At 40.8% G+C, this 21,604-nt stretch overlaps 1 protein-coding gene across 1 annotated transcript in view; it reads right to left on the bottom strand.

Moving 5' to 3' along the window:
* Positions 1-11,970, bottom strand: part of smtnl (smoothelin, like) — a 29,398-nt gene extending 17,428 nt beyond the window's left edge. Inside the window, exons 1-2 of the mRNA XM_030744727.1 lie at positions 11,865-11,970; positions 10,725-11,665 (exon numbers count right to left, since the gene is read on the bottom strand). Of these exons, the coding sequence (XP_030600587.1) occupies positions 10,725-11,402 (678 nt within the window). The 5' untranslated portion in view covers positions 11,403-11,665; positions 11,865-11,970. The remainder of the gene's footprint in view (positions 1-10,724; positions 11,666-11,864) is intronic.
* Between the last annotated feature and the right edge of the window lie 9,634 nt (positions 11,971-21,604).

Consider the following 21,604-nt stretch of genomic DNA (forward strand, 5'->3'; position numbering starts at 1 on the left):
GCGTAGCCCATTCAGTCACATTAGTCAAAAAAATGTGTATTTTTCTGCACCTAGACACACATTTTGATTCTGTTAAAAAACAACCAGAGTTTGAAAAGTAACTAAGCAACTAAAACTATGAAAGCAATTTTTGCTTTTACTGAAATCCAGTAAACATCCTTGTTCCTATTCAGGTTAAGTCGGCCTTGCACCAAACAACTTTTCAATGTTGCAACAAAGTCCTGAGAGTTTTCCTAAAGCTGTGGTATGTTCCTATCATCTCCTTCTTTAAGTGGAAAGTGATCATAAAACTTTTTCTTGTATAGATGCAAATAGTGTTCAAACATGTGAACATCAGCAATATGCACTTGGTCCATACTCTGGACCAGTGTGAACCAGAACATACTGCTGCACACACACAAGAACGATGCCCCCAGACTCCTTTTTTTCTCTGTTATCTTCATGTGTATTTCCATCTGGAACACCCCGAAAGGACTCCAGGTGCAGACCTCAAACAAGAATCCATTATGCTACACAGCAGATGACACTAGTTTTGGACACTACTAGAGTAGCTTGATTCACAGGGTTTTTTTTTTTTGGTTTTTTTTAATCCTTGTTTATCTTAAACCAGGACTTGGCTGTTTGAAACCAGCCATCTTTAAGATATCTGTCTTCTGAATAGCTGCTCCTTACAAACAGCAGAGAGATGAGTTCTGTGCTTTCAGACAGTTTCAGTATGTCCCAGTTTCAGACATATGCTAATGACATTGTTTCAAAGTTTGGCTTTGTTTAATGAGTTTAATATGTATATGTTTATAACACATGAAAATAATGTAAAAAAAGAAAACCATAATAGATCTTTTTTATAAATGTAACTACAAAGAACCCAGAAAAAGGAAGTTAACTAACATGGTGTGTGTGCATATTGCAAAATTTGTATGTGCATACAAGGCAGCAATCCTACTATTGTGGTTTTCCATAATTTACTGCTAAAAGAGTGCATGTGAATGTGTGCAGCAGCACCAGCAGCAGCCAGTAATCCTGGCAAAATACACGTAATTCAGTTTGGACTTGGATCAATACATTTAAGTGGCCTGCACAAACAATGTATCCATTGGCCTCTTCTCAGTTTGTGACTAAACTAAAACACCGTAGGCTAACTGCTGCAGTGCTCTGGTGCTCATGTGTGTGGTTGCATAAAGATAAAAAAAAAGATAGCATCAGCGCTGGGTTGTGTAATGTTAGTGGGAGATGGAGATCATGAGTGTATGTGGAGAGATGGAGGGAGTGTAACCTGATGGAATTTGTGCTAACGCAAATCAAAAGATCAGACCACAGCTTAACTGCTCAAAACTCAGATCTATGGATGAGAATTCACTTTAGAATGCCAGTATATTATTACTGTCAAATGAAGTTTAGGAGCTTGGTATAATTGCTGTAAAAATAAGACATGAGTTGGGGCAGTGGATAGCTTCTGTCTTGCAGCAGTGGTAGTGAGAGTGCAGATGTTCTTCAAAATTAAAACCACATTTCCCATAAATCCTGTTGCTTCCTGCTAGGATCTGTTGAAAGTAATTCTGCCTTTCACTCCTTCCACTGTCTGCCACCACCAATAAAATACTTTGTTGAATTTGTACCAGACTGCTGACGACAAAAGAAATACCTCAGAAAGTGCCTGGCAATGATTTATTGATGTTTTAGATGGTGCATGAAAACAACATCTATGCTGTTTTTCCATCATGAGAAATTAGTTCTGTGTTGAGCCATAAATAAAACACATTCTCCACACACTAAAAGCAAGTGACAACCTCAAGGACTGGAAAATAAAGTCAACTCAAAAATGACATAAAGTCCAGTTCCTATCGTGGCCTCCAAAAGCAAGACTGCTATGTTAAAATGCCCCAAATAATTTTTGATTTTAGATCTCATGAATATCCCTGTAACTGGTGTGTCACAGCACTAAAGCCAGGACACTGCTGCTTCAAAAAAATGGGAATGACAAAAGGCTCTCCACTAATGAAAACACACAACTCTGTTTGCATTGCAACTGACCAATAATATTGCTGTGACGTGTCATAGCTTTGAGACTGGAGAAACAGTGGGGTGGCTGTAGCTCAGGAGGTAGAGCAGGTCACCTACTGATCGGAAGGCTGCACGCCATCCTTGGGCAAGATACTGAAACCCAAGTTGCTCTCCGACACGAGAGTTGGAGTGTGAATGTGTGTGAATGTTAGATAATAAGCACTTAGCTTAGTTACTGATGGAAGTGCTTGTATGAATGGGTAAATGTGTTGTATAAGCGCTTTGAGTGCTCAGACAGAGTAGAAAAGCGCTTTATAAGAACTAGTCCATTTACCATCATTCCTTTCTAAAACGCTGACTCTTTTAAAATTGGGGACATTGTAAAACAGTCTGTTTATCCTAAACCACGACTTTCTGATGAAGTGGTTTTGCTGCAGAAGCCTACCAAAATGAATAAAAGTCAACAGTGATGTCTGATCCTGTTACACGTGTGAAACATAGAATGAGTCTATTTGATTCCTCTGTTTGTGGACTGCATTGCTTTTCAGTATCTCATCTGACTTCCCAAAGGCCAGTGATTTAAACAGTCTAACACCAAATTGCAAAGCTATGGCATCTCAGTGATCAGTTGCAACAATGGTCCTGGAGCAACCTTAACCCTGAGGACATCATTGGTGACAACTGCAACCCTAAGCCTAGGGATTCCAAATATGCCATTTTTTAAATTGTTCTATTAAGTCTTGGAAAGTCAGGGAACTTAATGAACCACATCAAAAACATTCACATTTCCCCCACTGAGTCAGTTTAGCCTTTCTCTAAAATGTAGGGCTAGGTTAGGGTTAGGGTTATTACTAATGATGACTGAGATCTCAGAAGCTTAACATCATGCCGAATGAACAACTGTCATGTGGAGTGTGGAGTGATGAATGTCGACCCAAATGCAGACTTTAAGACAGAGTGGCATAAACTATTTGGCAAAGGTGTGATCCAACAATAGGTAAAGGAAACAAAACCAAAATCCATAAAGAAAGTGAAGAACAATCTCAGAGGCTGACAGATGGAGAACAAACAGCATCACACGGCAGAGAACAAAAGCAGACTGAGGGTTTAAATACACAAGAAGAGGAGATGAGGGCAGAGCGGAGACGCCTGGAGAACTACACACAGCTGAACTAAACCTGATAACGTCACATGGGGAAGGAAACTAAAAACAAGGCACAAAGAAACATGACTATCAAAATAAAATCTTAAGTAACTAAACACCGAGACTATGAGAAGTTTCTGTGTCACAGAAGGGAAAGATTAATAAAAATAACAAGAGACTAAACCAAATAACTGTAAGCAGAATACTACCTGAAACAGACATTAATACATTAATTGAAACAAAGAACTAAGACTCAGGAGTTTTAGGTAAGTGTCAACCAAGAACAAGCAAATGGAATATTAAATAATAAAGCTGAATTCAAAAGTCCCAAACGGAAAATCTGAGAGTCCAAAACCCAAAGTGCTGCTCAAAAACCCAAGATCAACACCAGCAAACCAGATACACCAAGGCAATAGCTGGACCCTGAGTAACTAAAAAGCTATTTATGTATATATATTTGTTTAGGTAAGGATGGCAGGTGAGGGCATGGGGTGTGGGGGGAAGCAATGAGTGGAGGGATGAAAAGGAGGGTCAGGTCTGTAATCCTTCCACACTCAATGTACTCCAAATAAGGTTCAAGAACCCACACAATGGCCCATTGAGATGGCTGCTTAGGTACTGTAATTGTAAACAGTGATGTTGTCTGCCTACATGTGTCTGTGAGATGTGGAATAAGGGTTCAGGGATAGAAACACAGGAGGAAGAGGAGACATTGTTGAGAAGGTTCTATGTCTTTATCCTGATCCTAATCTTGTTTAACTCCTGCTGCCCAGAACCATTAGAGCATAGCAGAAAAACCATGCAGCTGCCTCTTTATAAACCTCAAAAACTTTTACAGATGGACTCACACACACACACACACACACACACACACACACACACACACACACACACACACACACACACACACACACACACACACACACACACACGTGTTTCCATTCAAGTGTTTTTAAGTGAATTCCACCAAAGTTAATCAGATGAAGCAGAACTTCTCATCCACTGCAACAATAATCATGATCTTGATGAGGCAGATGGACATGAATAAAAATCTCAGCTGAAAATAAAATAAATACTTTACATAAAACATGTTTCCACTCAGCTTCTTCTTTGAAGAGAAAAAAAAAAGAGGAGAGATCGTGAATAAAGACGCTCATAACTCACTCACAGATACACGCTGCAGGTGCTTTTTTTGCTACCGATGAGACCCTGCTGACGTGGTGCAGGTGTGTTCTGGAGGTGAAACGTGCACGCACAGGTGTGCCCATCCACTCATGACAGTTTGGCAGGTTTCGGTGACGGTGCACGGTTAACAGCTGGAGAGCAGGCTGGAAGACAGACACGCCTGTACACGTCTCTCTGGTTGCAGATGGTTTCAGCTTGGACACGAGCCGTTAAGAATGACTGCAGTGTTTGTTTGTGCGTGTGTTTGAACAGCCAACTGAACTTTATGCACTAAATCTTCTTCATCTCACTCTGACAGCCAGGTGAGGATGTGGCACCTGGAGCGAGCTGCAATTATCAAACAGCAGCCATGAAGCTAATTAACAGAATGCAGAGCAAACACACAGCCAAACCTTTGTGAGCACTTGTATCGTTCTGGTGTGTCTGGCTGACAGCGGGGGATCTCCCACAGCAGAGACACAAACACAAAGGTGCCCTTGTGTTGTTTAGCTCTGACCACATGATTTCACAGAAGATAACATTCCTCTGTTGTATCCACTGCATAGTTTGGTGATTACAGATACAGCAGCAACAGATATCTGCTTAATGTGTGCATGTGCTTTTAACATGTTTTGTGAGACTTGTATAACTCTGAGTATATACAGTGCTTTTCAAGAATCGATGCCGGCGCCTTTGATCCTCTTTGAAACACTGCCTACAGATACAGTTCTTTTCCTCTAATTTGATCAACAGAGATATTAATAGATGTAATTGTGACATACTGCACCCACGGCTGCAGCAGCTAGTGTTGCACCTTTAGCAGAAATAAATTGCTTGCTGATAATTTCTGACGACCCTTCAAGGCAACATTCCTTCAAAACTGCAAGACGCTCACCTTGCATGTACCGCCTGTTCCCCCTATCAATGGGACTCATTCCATAAAGCTGCGTTTCTTCTTTCTGAGACATTCTTTGGTGGATTTACAAGAGTTCTTAAGATCACTGTGCTTCACAGTTGGTATGAGTTATCTTTGGTTCTCACAAAACATTTGTACAATGTGTTTGGCAGTCCGGACCAAATTATTTCAAAAGACCTGGTCTCGGGCTAATTGTTCATTTATCTCTCTTTTGTGAATTCTTTGCGACTGCACACATGTGCACTTTGACACTAAAAGCTAAAAGACATTGCAAGTCCTGTAATGAAATCTGAGACTTTTTGGAGCTTTCTCCTTTGCAGCTAGTAGATCTTAGATTGGATAGTGTGGTTTGGTATGTAATCTCTTGTAGAAGATTTTCCTTACAGTGGAATTTAGTTTTAAAAAATGTGGATGGCTGCCCCTCCCTGAGCCGAGGTTTCTTCCTGTTAAAAAGGAGTTTTTCCTTCCCCCTGTTGGGGGTCGTTTTGCTTGTTGGGTTTTTTCTGTAATTATTGTAATTATTGCAGATATTGTTCCTCTAATTTGATCAACAGAGATATTAATAGGTAAGGTATTAGGTATTGTAAGGTAAAGACCTTACAATACAAAGTGATTGTTTGTTGTGATTTGGAGCTATATAAACTAGAAAAAGCATTTCCTGAAGAAAATGCACTGTGAATGCTGCAAGCTGAAAGATTGCAGCTGAAATGCTAAGAAATGCTTCAAAGAGCTGAAACTTTATTTGCTGAATGAGCTTCAACAGCTGAACTGCTGAACTGCTGAACAGCTGGATAGCTGAAAGGCTTGGCTTTATTTTAAAGCTTAAATGGTGTCTCTAGCTGAATGTATGCTGAACTCATTAGATTTCAAAGCACAGCTGAACAGCTGGACTGCTGGACAGCTGAACTGCTGAATAGCTGAACTACAGAACAGCTGGATAGCTGAACAGCTGAAAGGCTTGGCTTTATTTTAAAGCCTAAATGGTGTCTCTAGCTGAAATACCAGGAAATGCTCCAAAGAGCTTAAATCTGGCTGAAAGAGTTTAAGCTGGTGAATGAATGCTCAATGGAAAATTTTTAAAGTTTGGAGTAAAGTGGGACTTGAACCTGCTCTGTCTGCTTCTTGTGCATTGATGGTCCCCTTTTCTACCACTGAGCCAACAATAGTGTCACACAAGCAGTGAGGTTTGCAAGCATACATATTGGAGAGCTCTGCTAAGCTGAATGCTTGTAAATGCACCAATTGAAAACACCTGCCAGGTGCACTGCTTACCTGCTGAGATGCATGCACTCTGTCAAATTTGCCTCAGCGCACCTGTCAAATAACTGCTTCTAAGTCAAAAACCGTAGCTCCTATCAAAATCATTTTTGAACTGTGAGCATCACAAGGACCTGCTCTAAACAGTGGTGTAATTTTTATTTTCCTGGGCTCAAAAGTGTGGCTGTGGGAGCAGTTTAAAAAAGGTGCTCATTTCTGCTTTGGAGAAAATCACCTCTCTGAAATTACTATGGAGGTTAATGAAGGAGTTGGAAGGTACTCCCTCTGTTTGAACGCTTACAGTTTAAAAAGTGTACATTTGACAGGGTTTAGAGACACATTGTTTGAAAGTAGAGAAGCAGGTCTACATTTTGAGCATAAAATGATGGCTGTAGCGCAAAGAGTGTGGACACAGTGGCAGTTTAAAAATAAATTTTCCACCTGAAAGTTTTGAAGTCTCCCACTCTACTAATCAGGCTCCCACTCTAGCAAACGCAATACACAACCATTATAAACTCTGAAACGGCTGAAAAAACACCTTAAACTTAAATGCTCACTGTGCTTAAACCATAAAAGATTTTGAAACACAAAGTAATAGCTGAATAGCTGAAAGGCTTGGCTTCATTTTAAAGCTTAAATGGTTTTTCTAGCTGAAAGTATGCTGAAGTTATTAGCTTTTAAAGCCTGAAAGGATTTGAAAAGGATTTGAAACTTCCCCATTCATTTTGAATGGCAAAAATTAGATTATAAAAAGTTCAAAATCTTAAAAAGTATAAAGGTTACAAAAAAGAAAAGTAATAGCATAAATCTCCAGAACAGGCTGAATGTTTTGATACCAGAACGGTGTCTGTAGCCCAAACGCTGCTTGAGTTTTTAGCGACCGAAGGTTTTTGGAGTACAAGAACAATACTGTGAATGCTTTGCAGCATTCACAGTAATAAAACTGAATTGAATTGCTGTATGAATATGTATGAATGTGGCTTGCAGTGTAAAGTATATTGACTGATCAATAAGACTTTTTAAATGCCACCCTAGCTCAACTGTAATTACAACTTCTTGAATGTGAATGTGTGATGAATGTGGGCACGTACTTACTTTTTCATGCAACTGATTCATATGTCTTAGTTAATATAAAGATATTTGTCAGTTCTTTGTGTAAGCCACTGTTTCAAAAAGTTGACCAGTTATGTCAAAAACATGTCAACAATTTCTAGATAACGTGTTTAGTGTTTACTACTTCCCACGGCGGTGTGCAGTATCTCCCAGCTCTGTGTCAGCTCTGGGTGTACAGACAAGTCTAAATACGGGAACAGCTTGACTCCAAATAAAAAACAGACCTGCAATGCTAACCTCATAAATGTCATACTTTCCACAACAGGATGGAGTGTGCTGGAAGTAAATAACATCTTCAAGTTACTCAGTGTCACTTTAAAGTACTTGGAAAGTGAACCAGCACGACATGTGACTTCAGATCTTTGGATTGCTGAAGATAATAAATATAGAAGTTGTTATTGTCTACTGCTGAGAGACACACAATGGTGGTCAGTGAGTTCATTAAAGCTAACAACTGCTAGCCAAACAATCTGTTTGTCTGTTGCCTGGCCTGGAAAATACAAAAAAATTTAGGTTTTGATTATTTATTCCTGTGTTCCTTGCTCACTGTCAGCTGGGAAAAGCTCCAGCTGCCCCAGGACCCTGGATTGAGAACGAATGGATGGTTCCTGCAGTGAGTTCACCAACAGCTTTTGGAATTGGCGATCAAAAGTCAGTTTGGTGCATACCTTAAAAATGCACTTAATATTCTCAACGTGCATTCATTTCTGAAATCGCAAATTCTTGTAGGGCATGATCAGTCCTTCAAAACCACTCAATCGCCCAGGAATGGGAAGACATTAACAAGCATCTTGATCATCTTAAGCTGCTGTCTAGCCTAATATTTAGAAAGGTTGGACAGAATTTCCTCACTCAACCAATAAATTTATGATGACGACAAGGCCAGGAAAACTGCACACTTATCATCAACCGGCTGAGTGATGCAGCAACCACAGCATGGATAAAAGCCAGGAGATTCTCTTTTGGTTTCATCAGAGGCAAAACGGGCCAAGGGAAGTAAACAAAACCAGCTGATGTAAATGCTTAAGAAGAGTCCAGCACCAGAACTACAAGCTGATTGTAAAATGTACACTGACAACTTAGAAACCATAAAACACTAAAACTCTGACTCAAGACGTCTGGTCACCACAGATGCAGTGATGCGTGCGCTGTGATGTAACTCACGCAGACACTCCATGAAACCATCTCTGAAACATCCTTAGTATCTGGAAAAAAAAAAATAGCTGTATACAAACTAGGAGAACAGGCTTGTTTTGTTTGCTTTACCCACAACTTTCTGGATGTTTTCAACAGATTTTTAAAAGACTTTCACAAGACCAGAGGTTATGATTTTCTCAAACCAGAACTATGCAATCATTCAGGTGAAGCTAAGACGTGAAAATCCCCAAAACTGGATCCACGTGGTTCAGACAGGACAGGGGCAGTAATGTCTAACCAGAGCTTACATTTCACAATGCTGACTTCAAATATTTGGTACAGGTCTGAGAAACCACACAACCACACTAACCTCACCTCCCAGGAGCCTGCTCGACTCATGTTACTGCACTTCATAAATCCTTAAGCATCCCAGTGGAGGGCTATTGTGCAACCACAGTGACATAGCCAGTGCCTCCTATGACACATCTACACAGCCAGAATGCAAGACTGCTTCATTTAAACTCAGAAATCTGCATCTTTACCACAGTGGGCATTGCAACTACTGGGTTACTTCTCTCTTCTGTTGTATATTAAATTTCATCCATGTTACAAAGTACCTGGCATATTTGAACTGTAAAATGGTGGTTAGGTAAAAATATGCCGAGAGCTTCTGCAGGAACCCAGGAGGGCATCAAGTCCACATTTTCTTGGAATACATTAGCTTCCTTGAAAGAGTTTTGCATTTCTTCACTTGCAGGCTAAAGCAATGATTTTCAGGCAGGGTACTGTCAGGGAATAAGTGAAAAGACTGAAGATATAGTGGGGCAGCACAGTGGCGTGGTGGTTAGCACTGTTGCCTCACAGCTAGAAGGTCTGGGTTTGAATCCGCCTGGCCTTTCTGTGTGGAGTTAACATTTTCTCCAGGTACTCTGGTTTCCTCCCACAGTGCAAAGACATGCAGTTAGTGGGGTTAGGTTAATTGGTGATTCTAAACTGCCCTTAGGTGTGAGTGTGAATGGCTGTCTCTGTGTTGGCCCTGTGAGAGGCTGGCGACCTGTACAGGGTGGACCCTGCCTTTCGCCCTATGATAGCTGGGATAGGCGCCACCCCCCACAACCCTGAACAGGATAAGCGGAAGAGAATGGATGGATGGACTGAAGATATAGCTAGATAATTACAATTTCTAAAATATGTATATAATGAGTCTAACAGGTAAACAGTAGATTTAGCAATTGCATGAAAACTAACAAGCAGTGAAAAGTCTAGACCACTATTACAACAATTTAACTGCTAGCTAAACTTAAACTTAATAATTAGCTAAATGTATTGATAAAACTGCATTACTGAAATGTATTTACAGTTTAAATTGTTAACAATAATGCAACAGATAAATTGAAATCGTGAGCTACAGAGATAATGGTGAAAATTTGTTAAGCGCGTGGCTAACTGGCTAAAATAATAGGTTAATGGATCAACTGTTTATCAGACAGGCAGCCATAATGGGTAGTTAGTTAAAGTAATAGATAAGAATATATTTTTTGCTCAGTTTCAATTAGTCCTGCCTCCCTCGCCTCACCCCGAGGGAGTGGCAGATGTCTGCCCCTCCCTGAGCCTGAGTCTGCCAGAGGGAGTTTCTCCTTCCCACTGTCACCAAACATTTGCTCATAGGGGGTTGTCTGATTGTTGGGATTTTCTCTGTGTTATTGTACGGTCTTTATCTTACAATATAAAGTGCCTTGAGGCGACTTTTGTTGTGATTTGGTGCTATAAAAATTAAAATTTAAGTGGCCGAAGCAGCTAGCTAGGTCACACGGGCCTAGAGATCAGTTGGCTTTAGGTGTGTGGCAGTCGCTGAGTGGAACAGGGTGCTGTACCGAAACCCTCCTTGTTAAACTTTTATTCGTTTGGCAGGCCTCTGGAGATCAGAAACATTTGAACCACTTTACAACTCTACATGGATACATCTATGTTCTGTAAACATGAAGTACTCACATTGGTCTTGCTGGAGACAGCAAAAGTGGCTCGGCTGGAGAAGCGGGTGATGGATGGACTGCTGCCAGACACTGGACTTGTCACCATGGAGGAAACTCTGGCGCCAACTGGAGGACTGCTGGAGGTGGGGGAGGATGAGAAGGTGGCAGGGGGGGATGCAGGGATAGTCTGATTGCTGATGCTGCTGTAGGTCTGGGCTTGGCCTCCCAGCGTGGAGGTCTGGATGTGTAGATGTCCCTGACTCTGAGTGTGAGCCTCACCTTTTCCATAGATCACCTCCTTTATCTCCTCATGGTTCTCCTCAATGTCATTCAGGTGGTTCTTGTGGTTCTGGGTGTGACTGTGGTGGTTGTTGTTCAGCAAGGTGCTCCTGTCGCATGTGATGCCACTCAGGAGCTCCACCTGTCGAGTCAGAACCTCCAGCTGACTCCTGAGCTGCTGGTTCTCCTGCTGAAGCTGAGACACAGCTCGCTCAAGGGGCCCATTCAAGTTGGCTGTCTCCTCCAGGCGACGCTCCATACCCAGTTTAAAAGTCCTCACATCCACATGGATCTCCCTGATGGCATCCCGGAGAGTGTTCTCATAACGGGCTAGTGCTGCACACACAGTCTCCCCCTCTGGAGAGCATGATCGTGGGCAGCACAGGTCTCCCATCTCACCCATGACTGGGGCTTCCATTGGAAAAGCTGCTGCCACTGCTGATCCTCAGGGAATGGGCCAGATAGCTTCTAAGTGAGTTAATGACTCTCCCCTGATGACTGTAAGCCTTCGTCAGTGTTCTAAGGCTTTTGCTGGAGGAGTTGGGGACTGCTGAGAGGTGAAAGTTTGAAAGGGGTGGCAAAGGTCTGGTCTGTGTTATTACCACTCCTTCAGCTACGTCCTGAGATAGGATGATTAGTAAGCCCTGCTTTCCAGGTCCCAGTGTCACTCTAGCACTTTGTCTGAAAATAGAAAGTAAAAGAGACTGTTAAACTCTTCAGTGATCCACCGACTGTAGATGATGAAAAAAATAATATCTAAAATCTAAAGAACTAAGAATAAGAGAATAAAAGCATACATTTAATCGAGCCAGATCTGATTTACAGCTGCTATGAAACACAGCGATGAGGTCATCTTCACCCACAGCTGCAACAAACCTACCTCGGTTTCACTCTCCGCTGCGGCTGAGAGTTTCCTCAGCGCTCAACAGCTGAATGACTGTGTGTAAGGGTGTGTGAGCTCTGCTCTGCTCTGCCGGCTCTCTGGTTTGTTTAAAGGGTGATCACTCCTATGGCCGTGGGGAAGGAGGAGAAAGGGAGGGATAAGGGAGGAGGGTGGTGGCGGAGGGAAGAACTGGCGTGGAAAGAGTAGTAAATGTGAGGGGAGGGGAAGAAGGGAGGTGTAGTGGGTAGATTTTATGTCCTAACACTGTCTAAACTGTCTTACTCCTCCTGCCCTTTATTTTACAGCTGTATTTACCTGCTTGAATGAGTAAATGTAAGAAAATATTGGATGAAGCTAAGGTAAAATATATCTGCTGTAAATAGGGAATAATTGTTTATTAGAGCCTATAAATTTAATGCATTTTTGCACATAATATATAATGGCCCCTTACAGCAAAATGCTTTTATAAACACCACTGATCATTCTTCAAAACTGAACTGATGATTGTTTTTCAGACAACTGGGTAAAATACTTCACTGAAATGTGGACAGCTTTGCTTATAGAGATGAACCCACACACACAGTTTTCCCCTAAGCTTGCAGTTCCCCTCAGCTCGATGCTAAAGCATTTAGCATCTTTCAGCTTATAAAGTTGAGTCTGTGGTCTGCAACTTTCCAGTCTGAGGCCTTCATCAGGCTCATTCCTCAAAACAGCAAGCAGCTGTTTTCAAAGCTCTGCTAGAGATACTGTAGACAATCTCCTAGTAATTTATTACCAAATGATTAAGATCATCGAGCATTTTGCTGTTAAAGACTTGAATGTTTCTTGTGTGTGAGCTGGTGGAAACCAAAACCTGAGATAAAAGGAAAGTGGCTCAATAAATGGCAACTCCAAATGAGTTAGTGCTGCTTTCTGTCCTCTGGAGGTGGAATCCATTGGATTTTAATGAGGCATCGAACTCTGTGTTGTTGTACAGTCTGTCCTGCTGTCTAGTGGCAAAAACAAGCTTTAACATTCATTTTCCTGCTGTGCTCTAAAACATTTTCGTATCGTATTTCATATGAAAACTACATCACAGGTCAATTACAAGTCAGTTGTTTGTTGTTTTTAATATTTCCATACAGGCTATATCTTTATATTAACAAATCAGTTTAATCCCACCTAAATGTAGCCTAGATTTTACACCATGATTGGACATTAACTTAAGTGATTTGTTGTTCCCCTAGATGCTGTCACTTAAAAAAAAAAATTCCATCCTATTGTAGTTTTGTGCCTGATGGCTGGAGGAGACATTCTGAGGACCACCACCCTCCCCTTTGTAATTAGACCCCAACAGAGCAAACATTCCACAAAAGATAGCAAGTGTGTGTGTGTGTGTGTGTGTGTGTGTGTGTGTGTGTGTGTGTGTGTGTGTGTGTGTGTGTGTGTGTGTGTGCGTGTGTGTGTGTGTAAAACAGGGAATGGAATGGAAACATGGGGAGACAATCTTCCAGTAAAAGCCCCCTCCTTATTTTTTAATTCTCAGGGCTACACCTCAGTCTGACACTCAGTCCTTAACACACACACGCACACACACACACACACACACACACACACACACACACACACACACACACACACACACACACACACACACGCACACGCACACACACACACACACACACACTCAAACAAAGAGCTTCAGGGTTTTATGTAACTCTGGTGGGGGCAGTGCAGGTCAGTATGTCTGGAAATGAATCTTTTCCTGTATTGTCACTGATCTTCAAATGAACATAAATGTTACCCACTGAAATAAGTGTCTCTCTGACTCAAAGACCTTTATTATCTTAAAACAGAACAGAAAGTCACCAGCTCTGCACTTTTCATTTTTCATCAAATGAAAACATCAGTGCTAATTAATGAATTATTTGCCAGTGTTAGGAATAAATAATGAATACCAAAAAAAAAAAAAAAATCACTTTTCTATAATTCTGTAAACATCTATAACAGTTAAAAGTAGGACCACATTGCTGTTTCTCTTTGCGCTTTCAGGTTTTGAAATATTAAAACAAGATAACAAAGAAAAAAAAGAAATAGATTTAATTTTCTGATGTTTTTAATCTTGTGCTGTTATGTTAATGCAAATGAATTCAAATCCAGCCAGAGCCTCGTTGTACCAAAGGAAGTTGCTCCTGCATTCCTTTGACGTTTAATTCACTTCTTACCAGATGGTGGCACTAATGCAATATTGTGTTCTTTACAAAACCCAGTAAACATTTTAAGTTTTAGTAGTTAAATCTAAAAACCAAACAAACCAACAAAGGATTTTTCAGCACAAACGACCCATATACTATCGTTAGTGGAAGGCAGTTAATACTTAACTCATGTTTCAATTGTATTATCCTGCTTAGACTGCAATATTGGTGAATTACAAATGTGAACAACAGTCCAGTGAATTATAACAAATGATCAAAGGACTCTGAATAGTGAAAGTGGTTGCTAATAATGAAAAACACATTATTAGCAGCCAACTCTACCATTTCTATTGGCTCAGCTGAGCATGTGTAAGTGCCTTTCAGCTCACTGTTTTGGTTTGGCAGCCCACTTCCTGTAAATCATATTGTTGATGCCTCAGTTTCACCCCATCAGCTTTCTCTGATGATTTATTAGTACTGCTTTTACAGAAAGGCCAATAAAAGAAAATCTGAATTCTGAAAAATCAATGATTCATCTTGTGACATCACTCTGGCTCATTAAATGAAGGTGAGCTGGTTTTCATTTTGCCTGGGGCACCTTGAGAGTGCCTAAAACCACCCTGCAGGCCCAAAGGACCCACTTTGAGAACCGCTGCTTTCCAGTAACAATGAGTCAGCAGGTAATGCGCTGTTGAATCTCATGAATCAGAGTGGTATGGAATAAAAATCGTCATCGACAGTCACAATAGACCTCCTACTCCTCCAGTCCTGCTTGAGATTATTTGTTGTTTTACAACGACCAAACACGTTTGACTTCGGTGAGTCAGACTCTGTCTCCGCAGAGCTGAGGCTGCACACGTCCAGTGTGATTAGAAAAGAGGGAAGGATACGTGCTTCAGCCAGTATAACTATCTGTTGATATTACAGAGACATTTGCACACACACTTCTTCCTCTGTGCAGTGCTGTTGCCTCAGCTGATTAAATGTGGATTAGGTCATGTAGCAGACTGGAGGATATTTGGGGGTTGCAATATATAGCACACTTATGGCTTAACATATATCACTGTTGTCAAGGGCCAACATCTGCAAAAAGTAAAGCGCAAATAAGTGATGAAAGCCATCACTTTTTTCCTCACTGATGCCTTTGCTCCTGTTTGAAATGCCATCAACACAAAAAGCAAACATTTCTAAAAACGAATCAAACAAGTTAATGAGACGGGCACTGAAGTGAAAACTACTGGCCAGCCTGAGGCCATTCAGGTGATAGAACTCACTATCATAAACCACACTAAGAAATAACTATTCATATGGAGCCAATGATGAATGCGAAAAATGTTGCTCATGGTGAGAAGGTCGAATTTGAACAGGTGGGATTTGGGAGATGGCAGAACCTTAACACTGGATGCAGTGATGCAGTGTTCTGAAGAGAATTACTTAGAAATAAGTCACATGCAAATTTGTGGATTTAGCCAACTGAATTCAACCAGATATAAGCAGATGTTACCATCTGCAGCTATCTTTGGTGATCTCCAACTCCTAGCTAGCATGAAAGGTTAACTTCGGTGACTGTACAGCATCATCACCTTAAATTGATGATGATGCTAATCTTGATGTAACCTAACATTGACCCTGAACACCACAGCCACCCTGCACCAGTCCAACATAGTGATTATTGTAAACTTTACTACAGTACTGCAGAGTAACCAGTTTTGCCTGCAGTATCTAAAGTGCCTAGTTTTTCATGCAGCCTTTGAATAACACAAAATTATTATATTTCAGTTTGTTTGCAAGATGTTTCGCAATTTGTAAAACATAATTCAGCAACACATGTATGGTTCGATATTAAATAACTCTAAAATGAACAAGATTTAAACTGCCAGTTCATCAATTGTCAGTAGCTGAGCGGTCCTACCTGTCCTCTCTTTCTAAATCTCTGAGTGTCATACTTAGTACAGTCAGTCATTTTTTTGTTTATTTACTAGAAAAAAGAATATTGTACTCATAAATATACATTGACTAATGTGTGAATCACGTCTTCCAACAAACTGAAGCTTTCTCATAAACGTCTTGAGAACGACACAAGTAGTGCAGAGCTTGCTCAGGAATGGCAGCAGGGAGGTGTGAATGCATCTGCATGCACAGGTAAGAAGCAGAGGGGGTGTTAATCAGTTTCAGTTGTTTTGGTGTTATGAAATTAACAACAGGTGCACTGGAGGGGCAACAATGAGACGGATCCCAAAACAGGAATGGTCTCAGAGGTGGAGGCCACTGACATATTCCCACAGAGTGGGAATATTTTAATCAGAAATATTGGTAGGGGCATAACAGCAGTCATTTGATATTGGCCGTGTCCCTACTTAATTCTATGAGTGCGGTGAGAGTATGCAGGCAGCTCCTGGAGGATGAAGGAACTGATACACTGACTGGCTCCAACAGTTGCCCGATTTAAATCTAATAGAGCACCTCTGGGATATTATGTTTGTGATTTGGTTTTTGTGTCATGAAAAAATTTATGCTAGCAGCTTTAAACTTCAGATTTGTGAGGCTCTCATCCTCTGTGAGACACATGCTTGTTATGAGAGACATTTCAGTGGACCGTCTCTGACTGCAGCTGAAGACTGAAAAGTGAAACAAAACTGAAAGAGCACAGATATAATCAGGGCAATTCTCAGGTAGCATTAACTGCCTTCAGGTGCACGGAGAGTTGCACAATAGGTGAAAACAAGGACAGACAGACAGGTGGATGACGCATTCAGATGTGAAGAAGCTTCTCACATTATTTTCTTTGTGGCATTTATGGGAAAACAGGATGATTTCATGATACAGTTCAGAGCATTCACAGGAGACTGGCATCATTTCTTTTTTTGTTGTGTTTTGTTTGTTCTTTTAAAGAGAATCATAACTACAGTTTTATTTTTATTTTTTTACTCCCTCTATTACTCTTGTGCTAGCACCAGTGTTGTTCATGTTCCTGCATATGGTCGTTGTAGATTTTGTGTTGGCATTGATCCAGCTAACCTCAGGCTGCTTTGGGTGAAATATTAGAGTTTGGAAACATGGGAATTAGATATGTAAATCTGGATTTTGCAGAAAGAAATTGCTTGTTTATAAAATATCAACTCTCTGACTTCTGTTTACAGAAGAGTCACCGGCGGTTTCCATTTTCATACATTTTGGTTTATTTTACAGCTGGCAACAATTTCAGTGCTGTACTTAAATGAATGATGTTTGATATGTGGTCATTAGAGAACAAGCTGTTTATAATTAAGATGTTAATTATAAGTATGAACATGGTGAAACTACACAGCGAAACATGCCAAAGATAACCACATTCCGCCTTCGTCCTCTTTAATTTCTCCTCCGTCATCATCCACGTCCTCCTATATTTCTGTAGGAGTGTAATGGTGCACACACATGCATGCACTTAGTCAAACACTTACAGTGTCCTATCTTCACTCACAGCACACAATGACTTCTGGTTATAGACAAGAAGGCTCCGAGTTTGCCAGCTGAAGAGTGTGCGTCATTGCTGCTTTTAACAGAGCACAAATATGTCCACACACCCCCAAACTCACATAAACACACACACACACACACACACACACACACACACACACACACACACACACACACACACACACACACACACACACACACACAAAATGCATAGAGAAAGCAGAGCTGCTTTCCTTGTCTAAACATGAAAATGAGTCAGACTACACGTGGGTTAGTTTAAACAGTGCTCATACTGATAATCAACATTATTGCACATTATAGTAGTTTATTCATTCTTAGCTCTCACTTGTTTATTCAGTCCATTACTCACTCCTGCTTCACGGCCTTCAGGCAGGACAGTGGGCTTATCTTTACAATGAACGATGTATTTAGATTTCAAATTCTTCTTACTTTTACAGTTTCAGTCTTCAACAACACATTACAAAATGTGACACACACAGATTAAAGTATGCACTACTAAAGTATTTGATCACCTCCTTTAATTATTAGAATAAAATGTTTGTATATGTAGACATCTGTAATCCTTGACAGAAAATATAGAAACATGTACTTTTGTACATTAAGAGGAAGTTGCTCTTATAATGGGTTTGACACTTCTTCCATATGACATTGTGAACATGTTTGCAAAAGACGGCAGCAACTCAGTGCATTTAGGCACATACACATGGTCAAGCTGACCTACTGAAGTACAAGCTGGTTCTAAGAATGGGGAAGGAAAATGATTTAAGTGACTGAACATGGCTGGTCTGAGTATTTCAGAAACTTCTGATCTGCACAACCATCTTTAGGTTTTACAGAGAACCTTGTGAAAAAGAGGAAACATCCAGAGAGCAGCAGTTCTCTGGGCAAAAAACATCTTGCTCATGTCAAAGATCAGACGAGGATGGGCCGACTGCTTGAGTCAACAGCAACTCAAATATCAACTTGTCACAACACGTCGATCCTTGAAGATGATCTACAGCAGCAGAAGACCACACTTGGTACCGCTCCATTCAGCTGAGAACAGGAAACTGAGGCTGCAGTTCACACAAGCTCACTAAAACTGGACAACAAAAAACTGGAAATACAGTCCCTGGCAGAGTCAGAATTTGGCATAAACAATATGAAAGCATGGCTCCATCCTACCTTACATCAATGGTTCAGACTGCTGGTGGTGCAATGGTGTAGGGGAAGTTTTGCTGGCATATTTTGTGTCTCTTAGTACCAACTGAACATTGTTTAAACAATATACTGTTGCTGACCATGTCCATCCTTTTATGAACGTGGTGTACCCATCTTCTGATGACAAAAGAGGGTCCAGCCCAGTACTAACAAGGTGTTTATGTGTATATATATGTAAGTGATGCTAAAACTATGATTGAAATTAAAGGGTATATGACTATGTGACCATGGTAACTGCAATAGAAGTAGAAAATGTTTAAGAACTTGTTTTCATAACAAGTGTCCCTAATAATATGCACGAGGACTCTAGGACAGCATTTAGTCTGTGCTGATGTGGCTGATTCTCTCTTTACTCTGATTCACAAGCTTCACTAGATGAGAGGACTGCAGCTGGTGGAGACCAAAACACAAAGCTAAATCATTTGTGAATATTTCATATTTTTTATCATGTAGGGTGAAACAAGTCACCAATAAATGTTAATTTATTTATAAATATTAATTTTGCCCTGATTTGGCCAAGGAGACTTGGTGAATCAAACTTTATGATTACCAGGGGATTAAATTAATATGTAATTGGAAAGGTGTTCTTGCAGAAGTAAACTCTGGGGTCTTTATCAGCTCTGTGTTGCATTTATTATTTCAGCTGACTCTACAAACTGCATTCAAACCACTGGAGACCAAACCAGAGGTGACAGAAGAGCAAACTGATGATGCACTCACAGGTGGGCAGAAACAAAACATCATAGGAAGGCTAACATTCCTGCATGTGTGAATATGCAGTTGTTGCTGGCAGGAAGTACAGGATCATCTCCCATAAAAATGCTGATGTTTCTTACAGTTAGTAGACTGGACAATAGAAGGTTAATTTGATAAAAGTGAAGAAACTCTTCATATTGGTGCACTGTATTTGCAGCATATGTGGTAAGTTCTTATAGGGCTGTAATGGAGGTTCATGGTGATAAACTTGAAAAAGGAACCCAACCTGTTTGATCATCATTCATCTTTTTGACTGCTTAATTAATTTTAATAAAATATTTTAAGTCATTGTTGGAGTCTGATTTTGGATTGTTCAGCCTGTTCTGTGATCTTGACCTCACAGAATGATGAACTGGAGCCTCAGAGCACACAGTTTACCTACACAGTCACTCTGCAGCCATATCAGAGCAGCTGAATTCATCTTTTGAATATTTACAGTGGTGTGTTTTGTCAAATATTTGCATTGTACAAGTTTACAAAAAACATGGTCTTTACAGTGACATACAAGCACCATCTTAGTGTCTCTGCTGAGGTTGTTTCCAGTTAAAGTAGCTTCTACACTGCTAAATGCTTCATGTGTTACAGAAGGTGGAGAAAGTAGAAATACTTGAGTAAAAACCTGGAATAATTGTACTTAAGTACTTGGGTAAGTGTACAGAGTTACCTTCCAGCAGTGCTGAGGGTGTAAATGCAGTGCTGCTGGATGTGCTGTAGAATGTGTGGCTGCAGACAGGTGGTTGTGTCCTGTCACAGACCTGAAATTAACTGCAGTCTTTCTCCAAACTGTAGCTGTCATTTATTCATTTATTTATTTCAGATTTTTAAAATGTTGAACAGTAAAACTCAGTGACACTGAACATCACCCAGACTTCCTGGATCAGTTGACATTATCTGATGATAGAACTAAGAAATCACTGCAACCCATGCAGCTTGATAATAACTGGGTTTATCTCATTTGCAGGGAGCTGTGGCACCATCACCAAACCAAACCGAACCGAACCGAACCAAACCGAATCAAACCAAGCCAAGCCAAACCAAACCAAACCAAACCAAACCAAACCAAACCACAGCTTGGGAGAAAATTGCAGCATGTCTGCAAAAAAAAGGAAGGCCAGCACAAAACCAGAGTCCCCCAGAAAAAGGCTGAGATGTGCCAGTTGGTATTTGAGGCTGTGCCAGCAAAAGGTGACAAAAGGAAAGCCAGCACCTAAGAAGGACACCTGAAAAAAAGCAGAAGTGTGGACCCAGTTACACAGACTCTAATGAAGCCATCAGGGGGACTAACTGGTAGGAGCAGGACAGAGCTGAGAAGCAGCCAGCCTCAGAGACTCCTGGGATGACAAACAGGGCGCTCACCCGTGACCCCTCCCCAGGCTACAGCAGTCCATCAGCCTCCATACAAAACAGTGGGAGCATACCCCCCCATTCACATGCAACAGAGGTAAACTGAAAGTGTGATAGGAAATAATTGTGAACTTAAGCTTGTATTGTTTAGTCAGGTTTGTAAATTCCTTCTTAGGCTGCAGGTTTAAAGCATTTTCCCATCAACATTCATTTCTTTCACTAATAGTAATTTGATGCAAACAGACGTCACTTTCAGGGCTCAGAGTGTTACGGTCAGTAAGCAGTGCAAATATGCAAATATTTCAGTAGTCAAACAATCATATCTGAGATGGAGCACAGCATCGGTCTCCTCCACCAACACTGTTTTGGAGCTGCGTTCAGCTTCCAGCTTTTTCAAAATGTGAGGCAGAGCTGCTCAGCTGCTGATGGTCACTTTTTATGACTGACACAAAATGCTGAGTATTTACATGATGGCCGCCCTCCTTAACATCACTCTAGCAAGCGCTAACATACACAGACACAAATGTGTAGGATTGGATACATTCCACGATGCAGCTGTGTGCAAAGAAGTCAGAGGGTGACAGGAATACTGTGGAAGCATCTGGGATTTTGTTTTTTGTTTAAGAAAAGTTATGTTAACAGATTATTTAAAGTCCACGCAGTGAGCCAATCTGAGAATTCACAGTTGGGGAGCTTTTGTGCTTCCTTCTGCACGCTCATTCCTGTCAGCTCCTTCAAATAAACCAAACAGAGTATTTCTCGTAGTGCAAACATGTCTGACTTTGA

The sequence above is a fragment of the Archocentrus centrarchus genome, chromosome 13 (genome assembly GCF_007364275.1).
Source record: "Archocentrus centrarchus isolate MPI-CPG fArcCen1 chromosome 13, fArcCen1, whole genome shotgun sequence".
Lineage (NCBI taxonomy): Eukaryota > Metazoa > Chordata > Actinopteri > Cichliformes > Cichlidae > Archocentrus > Archocentrus centrarchus.